Source organism: Cryptomeria japonica, chromosome 5 (assembly GCF_030272615.1).
Source record: "Cryptomeria japonica chromosome 5, Sugi_1.0, whole genome shotgun sequence".
NCBI lineage: Eukaryota > Viridiplantae > Streptophyta > Pinopsida > Cupressales > Cupressaceae > Cryptomeria > Cryptomeria japonica.
Window position 1 is genome coordinate 813,983,644 of NC_081409.1, and position 10,082 is coordinate 813,993,725.

Genomic DNA, 10,082 nt, shown 5'->3' on the forward strand with positions numbered 1-10,082 from the left:
ACATATTATGTTTGCTATGATCAATATGGTGAAGTCAATTCTATGTTCCTCGTTAATTATTGAAGTTGGATGTATTCTTAGCTTCATGGATGTTCGCTCATTAGGAGGATGTGATGCCCTCACCGATCATGTTATCTGTATTTTGAGGGACTTGTTATTGATCATTGATACTTTGTTATGATGAGAGATAAATTAGCCTCATTGTTGGACTTACAGTTAGATCAATTGTCTTGATTAGACACATGACAATGATTGTAGTGATGTTTCTGATTATGCAGATGTTTAGTATAGGTAATGATGCATGCTTTACTCGCATTGTGCTTAGAATTTGTTATTAAAAATAGAATTGGAAATGATGATGATACTAACATGAATGATTATATGAATGTAGGAATCAATTGGAACTTCATATCACTTGTTTTGAGATGCATATGAGTTCACAATCATCTTCATTTTATTGATGGTATATGTTACTCATATATGTGCATATGATGTTTTGTGTATTTTCTTGTGGATATAGCTTGCAAGTATCGAGCATCGACTCCTCCTGGTCTTAGGACTGAGTGTGCCCTATTGGCTTTTGAAGGTTGTAGTGGGAGATAGCACACAAGTCTTAGGTGTCCAACTCATTGTTGCTCTAATTTGGGAGCAAGGGTAGCTGCATACCTTTGCATATTATTGGTTTGAAACCCTAAAATCATATGAAGGGTTATAAACTTAAAATCATAGCCACTTGCAAGCTTGCATAGATATTCTATTTTGAAAAATAGATTTGTAATTTTAAAATAGGTGTCCATTTTTTGAAATAGATATCCACTCCTTAAAACAAAAAAAAAAATTGCTCTCAATTTTAATTGAAAGTGAACCCAATTCTTACACTTACCTTATTCTACAAAAGATATAATTTGTGTCTTGTCCCTCACATACTTTATGTTCTTAGTGATAGTACATCTCTAAAACTCTACACAATAGTAATAAAAAAACTCTAGTAGCACAAGTTCACTAAACATTGCATATTAAAACTTATAACACTTTTATGTTGCATGCAATTGTAAAATTTCATTTTGTGTGGAAAAGTTGTATCTATTTTGTATTTTATATTCTATATTATATTTTATCTATTTTAAATTTTATCTTTTTTTATAAAATAATCATTATTTACAAAAAATATTAAAAATATATTACTATCATTTATGTTTGACATTAAATCTTAACTTTTACATTTTATATTATATAAGTGAAATTGATAGTAAGGGAGTAGGTGATAAGGTACAAGGTCCATTCATGGGCTCAAGGCCTAGTGGGGAAAAGGGTGAAGAATGGGAGTGAGATCTTGATAAGGAACAATAAGAAGAAAGTGTGGTGCACACCATAGAAGGGTAGGGGAGAAGGTTTTGAGGGCGCTAGAACCTTAGAACCTTGAGACACATTTTATAGGTTTTCAAATCCTACAAAAGTTTGAGAACCCATGAAGGAAGAATAGATGCACCACCACTTTGAAACCTATATAAATTTGATAATATGAATATCTCCTAACAAAATTCACTAAGTAATTTTTACAAGAACATACTAATTGAGAATTGTTAGACAAATCCTCACATGGGGAACCTAACCAAATATTTTTTATATTGATTATTATTAGAGAGTAAGGTCAAGCATATAAATGAGAATAGAGCATAGAACAATGAGACAAATTAAAGTAGGGTGCCAAAATTAAGATATGATTTGATTTGGGTATTTCAAATGTGCATTTATGAAATATGTGTAAAGTGATGTTAAAGTGCAAGGTATGCATTTTTATCCCTTACACTCATTAAATAGTAGGTTGCAACCACATTTACCATTTAATTTAATTTTTTTTTACTAAACATGTGATTTGCAGGTCATTCTTGACACATGGTTTATGCTTATCTATATAGAAGGGAACTTGAGTATCATTAATAAACAATGAAAATATTATTCTTCATTTTTAAATTTTTTTTTTTAATGTAAATTATTTAATTTGACTAGAAATAAATCACCACACTCTTTAGTAACTTTAGAGATATTATATATTCAAGAAATGAACAAGATGCATAGTCTTATGAATAATGGTTTATATAAAAGAATATTAAGAAACATTGCAACAAGTAAAACAAGTGGGAAAATACCATTTGGTTATGGAAAAGTCCATTTTGTAGGCATCTAGATGGTGCTGAGTTCAAATATTAATCACTACATAAAAAACAATGTGTATAACAATTAGGGTTGAATATAAGTACACAAAGATGGAGATAGAAAGGAGATCAAACAATGAAGCTTTAACTTTAATAATTTCTATAATTGTTAATCAATATTTAGATAAAAGATAATTATTTAAATTAACACATCCTTAAATATTAATGCTAAACAAATGTGCTTCCTTAATTTCAAAATGCAATTTAAAAATTAAATAACATAAATTAATTAAATTTCTCACCATCCATGAACATAGGTAATAATATAAAAATCTATGTCATTCTTATTCTTAAAAAAGATAATAATAATATGTTTCAATAGCTCTTATCTAAAAGCAAAAAAAGATCTTATAAATGATATAAAATCGTATATTAAGATAAGTAACTTAAACTTAAACTTAAACTTATTTAAGTTGAAAAGAACACAACTTAAAACAACAATTATTATTAGGAATAATGCTTACATTGGAAAGAACACAACTTAAAACAACAATTGTTATTAGGAATATTGCTTACATTGAAAAGTCCACAACTTAGCAAACACAGGCTTATTTAGATTGAAAAACAACATTTCAAGCAGGGGAAAAGGCCATGGAAATAAACGACTTGTACAAACTATATAACTTAATAAAGACCTGGTTTCTAAACCTCCATATTCAGATTTTCCATGGATCTGAGCAAAGGGGAGTTTGATATCCATTCTGGGTATTGCAGTTGAAACTCTCTGTATTTGTTCCACCATATCATGAAGCTGCTCTGTTCCAAGAAAACATCCTTGGAAATACTTTTCTCTTCGATCATCTTCGACACATAAACCTCAAAATTTTCGAGGCTTTCCTTGAGATGGGCACTGATAACTTGATGTCGCTCTTGCTCTTGCTGCAGATTTGTCAAGTCTTTAGCAGCTTCTTCTACGTGAGCCCAAAAACAAGAGTCCTCAGTTAAGGACGCAAACTTTGTGCGAGGCCTCCTATCTCTACCTGTGCGAGTCTGGTTTTTATCATTCAGCCATTTTTCCAGCACCATATGACGGACCGGCCTGTTCCCAATTGAGAGATAGCTTTCTCTCTCGTTTTGCAGATGATAGAAGGCTGCAATGTCGAGAGGCTCTAAAAGTCTTCTGTATGCAGTGCCAGCATTGATCCATTTATTTTGGTATCGAAAATCATTGGGCAATTGATGATTCTTCGCCATATCAATTATATCATCCCAGAAATTTCTTAGAGATATCCTAATCAAATTGACACGAGACTCTTTCTTTTCGTCTAGGTCCCTGAAAACATTGTAGAAGCTACGGCTGTTGCCGTCACAGACTGTTTTGATGTACCATTCCAGCTCAGCCATCTCACTTTGTTTCTCGCTCAACTTCTTATTTAGGTTCTCAATGTCCATGCCAAGCTTGTTTTTCAAATCTTCAGGTTCTTTGAGGGCATCAAATGCATGGTTATTCTGTTAAACAATAAAACAAATCAGTCTTGATTTCTAAATACAATAAACTACATTGAGAGATAATAATCAGTGTAAACAGAATATCCTAAGAAGCTACAGCATGTAGGGAAATAAACGGTGGTGACAGTAATATCAATTTTCACTTCACTCCCCTCCTCTCCCGTCCCCTGGCGTAAAAGGGACTTGAATAATTTCACCAGCGGAACTTCTCGAATTTGTAAGACAATTTCTTATACACAGTATATTCTAAGAATAATAGGTGGGTCTTACTAATAGAAAATTTGTAATTTTGAAAGAAAGGTTACAAATTTAAATTTTTTAGACTAAGATATGTATCTCTTTATTTGAAACATAGTTGGATGCCTCTTGTATGATAGAGTACAGGTTAGTCTTATATACTATAAACCATCTTTGAACCAAAACCAGATCACCCAATACGATAGACTATAAAAAGATTTCATTTTCTAAAACAAGATTCAGATAAACCACCTAAACAAATCAAAATTTAAGAAATATTATTTAAACTAGACTGTACATGCCATAATAAAGTACTAATTTTTCTTACTAAGAAATTCCAATTAAGAGGTATTTACTTGTAAAAGATTGATACTGTGTACAAACCTTCCTTGACTAGGCTAATCTCTCACAAATCGCAAGTAAACTCGAACAAAGTATAATAAAATTTCCAAATATTGTATGTAGGTTTTGAATACTAAGAGTCATGTGAGTGATATATTGAGAACAATTATTAAAAGAGATATGAGATTACCTGAGTCTGAAAACCCATTGCTTCTAATTGCAGTGCTATTCCCATCTCAAAGGAGGATTCTGAAGAGATGTTTGAAGTTCTTGTTGAGCATCCACTTTCATTAACATGTCTCAACTTATCACCATAACTTATGTGCTCTGAAATTAAAGCAGCCGCAATACCATTTTCTTCTGTGTTTTGCATAGTTGAAACTAGCATCTTCAAGACAGCTTGAGGGTCTTCAATACAAGCTGCGCCATAGACTGAGCAGAACATGTAAGTACCAATGGGTTTATAAGGGCTAGATTCTTCTCCAAGGCACTTGACATTGTCAAGAAGTTTCCTGCAAGCCTCTACAGTAGAAGGATGCGTTAAATTCACACAATCTTTGCCCATTATGCTCCCTCTCTGAGGAAAAATTGAATTCAAATGCTGTCCAATTGATTGAAAAGGTGCAAGGAGCATCCGCGGAACAATATCATGTTTGGAAACCACATGACAAAAATTTCCGGACCAACCTTGGCAATCAATTGATTGCATAAGAACAATATCTCCGATCAAAGGAGAACCAAATGTAATGCAGATAGGAGAAATTCGTTTTAGCCTTTTTTCCAGAACCCAGATCGTAGCAAGAGTTGCAATGGAACCTGCTATAGAATGACCCACAAATATAATGGTTTGTTCCTTTCTTTGCTTCGAAAACGTTTCCATCTATTGCCACAAACAAGTAAAAGAGCAATATTTTTAGATCTCAAAACTTTAAATCTGCAGTACATGGAATGTGTTCTTTCAACAGTAACTTTGACAAATCCAGTGAGCAACTGTTGGTCAATATTACCCAGTCCATATTTTACCCTGAATGAAACACATAATATTATTTTTTTCTATTTTTTTTTTCATTAACGTTTGGATCATATTTCATAATCTATTATGAATCTATTATTATATTTTATAATATATTATTCAATAAAACATAAACTGATTTAATAAATCTTAAAATATGATAAATAACATTGATACTAAATAAAATATACAGAGTGAACTTCAAAAATCAGCACATAAAACATAGATAGTCATTAATAAAAAGATGATAGAGAAACTACAAAAGATGGAATAAAAGGTCATTATACCTGGGTTTCCAAGTCTGATTTTTTCAGAATGTTCAAGAACATATTGAGAGCTCCTTTGTGAACAAGAGCCGGTTGATCATCATCACCCTTGAGACGGTCAGAGAAAACTTCATTCTCATTCTGGATTTCGCACTGACCATATGGGCTATCACTGGCATTGAAATCTCCAATATAAAAGAAAGGGAATGTTATAAATACTACACCTTCGTACTCACTCCTACGAAAATAAGTAATATCATTGTTATTCGAAACACCGCGTGTCTGCTCCCAAGCTCGTTCTAGGATTTCACACGAAGAAAGAAAAATCGCCTGCTCTTCCCCAACAGTGAACCTATAGCAAAAATTCTAGCCATTAGTACCAACTGGGCACTTAAAAAAAAATCTATTCCTACAAGTTTCAAAAGAAAAATTGAAATTCTATAAAAATGAATAGATTTATGGTTAAACCCACTTACATTTTCGAAAGAAGGTTCAAATGTTTAGACTCCTTTTGAGCACCCAAGGAAATATCGCATATGCATTACAAAGTAATTTTATTAGGTCTAACAATCCCTCGTTAAGTAGCAGAAGCAATTTTTTCTGCCAAAAAATTATGTCAAAATTGTAGCCCAAAATGATAATTAATAAGCTTATACTTACCGTGGGCGAGTGTATTCCAAGCCTTTATGAACCGGTTTCCAAACTTGCATTCGCTGCTTGCTTCGATCATTTCAATTGTCAAGAGAGTGAGTTTTATAGGGTAATGGGTTTGAGAGGCGGTAGAGGTATGCAGGAACAAAGAGAAGTCGGAGAAACTGCGCTTGCTTAAACAGGAACTTATCAAGAAACAGCGTAAAAATAAAGAAACAAAAGTCTGCGATGGCGTGCACAACACGTTACACATGAAGTAACTTACACTGCACTCATAAAATTCCATAATTGTGTATTAGACACTAAAATAATTGCAGGTTAATTTATATAATTACGTCGAAAGCGTTTCGCATTTCAAATGAATTTTCTGATCTTGACGATCGATGGTTGAAAACGATCCTTAATCCTGAAAGACTCATCTCGCCCTTGCATTTTTCTCTTCTTTCGTCAACTATTCACGGCCAGTGTTTTTGTTGAATTGATAGAAGATGGTACGACTTTCTTTCTTTGAAGATTCGGTGCAACTCATTTGCAATAGATGCAAGACGGAAATGACTAATATGTGCCAAAGCTTTGGCTTATCCATCTTTGAAATAATATTTGGTATAATATAATTTATATTTTTAAATTCATTTAAAATTAATAGAGTCCAACCCAGATGATAGAGCTAGAATGGACGGGCGACTTTCACGGTAAATGCAAGGTTTCTGTTAAGCAATTCAGATGTGAGAATTCTTAAATCCCATGGGCAAAATCCATCATAATAAAAATTCTATGGGTTATTCTTAGTTTGTAAGTGTTCAGTTGTATTTGTTTCTTTAAATTGTAGTTTCAATCTGTTATTGGTCTGTTCTAGTTTAATGTATTATTTATTTCAGTTATAATTGAGGTAGCTGTTATTCTTTGTTATGTTCATAATATTTGTCATCGTGTATTGACTTCATAATATTGAAAAAAATATTATAGATTAATTATAATTATATTTATATATTATATTATATTTTATAATAAAAGTTATTCTATATGAATATAAAATAATATATAATTAATGTATAATGTATTTTTTACATGCCCATATCAAACTATATACAATATAATTATAATGTTTGATATATAAGTTACATTATTATTATATATTGTATTTGATATAATGTAAATTATGAAATTTATTTTCAAAAGAGTATTATAGTTATATTTATTATTATATATTACATGATTAATATTATATTTTTTATAAAGTTTAAATTAAAAAAATAATATATTAATTAAATATTATGTTTATATTTAATAAATATTATTTCAAATATTTATATCTAATAATGTGTAATTCTATATAGTATATAATAATAAATATAATTTCAATATGTTTTTAAAATATAAAATAAAAAAATACTAAGCATATACTATATTTATTAATATTATATGTAAAAGGCATAATATATTTTAATTATATAGAATTAAATTTATTTCTAATAATATATATCTATACCTAATATCTAATGGTGATGTAAAAGAGAGCTTTTTGTCACAAGGATAGAAACTAAACAAAAATAAAATGTTTGAATTGACAAATATTACCTCAAGTATGAAACCCTTGGTATGAATTCTCACACAAGGCTTGATGTTGCTTAGAAGATGTTAATACATTCCTTCATCATGAAGAAAATATGATGATTTATCATGATTGATATAACAAAGATGTATGCTTGAATTCCTAGTGTCTTGATTACAAATTTATGCTCATGTGATGTAATTGAATGTTGCTTGAAAAACTTAGAGTTTGAAATGAGAAAGGTTCTTGTATTTATATGAATTAGGACAACCAAAAACTTAAAAAAACTGCCCAACACAGACACAAAGTGATGGTCTACTACATGGGGGTACCCTTGTCCTGCCAATTATGGCACAAACTAAGAACGTTATTAGAGAGAGAAATTTTTTAATCGATCTAGAATCAGAACCTGAGGAAACCAATGTAGACTCAGGGATGCCCTTGACCATCATAGTGATGGGGTCAAAGCTTGTGGCTAGGGAGTCCATGCATCTTCTCTTTTTTTCCTTTCTCCTTTCCATCTCCTAATGGATAGCCTGTAAGGAGGCATTGTATTTGCTGGCCACATCCTTGCAAATATTGTTAACCTCCTTAATTTTATTTTTAAGGGCCTCCTAGGTTTTCTTTATCTCTTCCAGCTTGTTCTTACTACTTGCATTCTCGATCCTCAAATCCATGTCAATAATCTTTCCAACCACGGTTTCTCATTGCCCCATTATGCCTATTAGATCATTGGTGCTTTTCCATACCATGTCATCATCTAACTCTTTAGGCAAAATATTTGCCTTGGCCTTAGCCTCTAATCAATTGATCTTCTTAATAGCTGCATTCATTTGCACAAAGAGACATTTGATGATCTCTTCCTATCTTTGGATGTCATTGTGTAAATTTTTCATAATTTCTTCCAAAATCAAAGTAGTACCCAGTAAGTTGGAGTGATCAAGGATAAGAGAGTTTTTAGGGGGAGGGCTAGGGTTTCCTTTAGTTTTAGTAGGGGGCTAGTCTGGTCCCAAAGTTTCCAAGGAGCCCAAATCCTCTGAGGATTAAGATTCAAATCCAAAATCATCAACAACCTAGTTAACCATTTTGTGTTGCAACATAGATTGGACACCGACATCTTGATCCTTTTTGGTGGCAGCAATGCCTTTAAATTTGGCCATTCTAGAAGGGTTTTTCCTAGTGGGCTTTTTATAACCCTCAGTAGAATCTATTCCATGGAATTAGAGGGGGTGACAGTAAGGTCAAAAATTAGATTGTGATCATAAGTAGACCCAACTTCAATAGAAGGGACCACACCATAGGGGGATAAAGCCACGTGGAAGTTATATAGTCTCAAGTTGAGACCCTAGTCGAGTGTTGGTTTACCTTTTTCAATGGCTTTGTGAATAGATTAGGACAAAGAAGACATAGTCCAAAAGGGAAATTCATTCAATCACCATATCTAAGATGATATAGTATGGGAAAAAAATTCGTATGGAACCTTTTATTTCTGTCATCCAAGGTGAAGTACTTCATTATGAGAAAAGTTGCATTATTCTAATTTATGGGAAGGTCCTCCCTATTGAAACCTCTTTGAAACTTGAAAACTCCTTTGCCCAGTTGAAAAAATTGGTTAAATTAATCCTTGTAGTTCCCTTTGGGTTTTTTGGGAAAGGACACACCATCAATGGCCAACCCTATCACCTTCACAATAGCTTCCACTGAAACCTCGAAGGTTACACTACCAATCTTTGCATTCCCATCGTCCCTAGCATTAACAAAATCATGTTCAAAGAGCTTAGGGTCATGGCCAATCATCCCTTCAGCATAATTATCTATATTCCCCTAGATCACCTTGTCCCATAGCTCCCCATTACCCTTAAATTTAGAGAAACTTTCGAGTTTATTTTGAATCAAATCACCTCCTATATCAAAAAAATAGAAAACCAGGTTCAAAATGTGACAAGACTAGGGAATACAATTGTATGAAGTACCAACAATATTTTGTAAATCTCTTTGTCTTAACCAACAAGGAGTGGAAAGGGTGAGAAAGGCAAGTACAAAAAGGCCATCTTTGGGATAATACATCATTAACTATAAGTCCTTCAAGATCATGGCACGAGTCTCCATAAAGATTTCATGCAAGTGGAACCAAATTTTGAATTCATTAACATATGCACCCATCCCCACCAACTTGTCTACTACATAATTGCCTTCACATCTCACGTGACAGATTGTGATGTGTCTTAGTAAGGGTAGGAAATTAAGACACTTAGCTATAAAAGGATTAGATTTCCAATCCAGTTTAACCACCCATTTGAGCATCATACTAGTATTGCTTGAGTCACCTTCAATAGTTATATGCTCAAGCCCCTTTT

At 32.3% G+C, this 10,082-nt stretch overlaps 1 protein-coding gene across 1 annotated transcript; it reads right to left on the reverse strand.

Moving 5' to 3' along the window:
• Nucleotides 1–2,688: 2,688 nt before the first annotated feature.
• Nucleotides 2,689–6,325, reverse strand: LOC131876418 (senescence-associated carboxylesterase 101-like). The gene is made up of 5 exons (XM_059221765.1): nucleotides 6,183–6,325; nucleotides 5,999–6,030; nucleotides 5,544–5,874; nucleotides 4,435–5,124; nucleotides 2,689–3,665 (listed from the first exon to the last, which is right to left on the reverse strand). Coding segments are annotated over exons 2-5 (1,830 nt in total). The 5' UTR covers nucleotides 6,001–6,030; nucleotides 6,183–6,325; the 3' UTR covers nucleotides 2,689–2,858.
• Nucleotides 6,326–10,082: the final 3,757 nt, after the last annotated feature.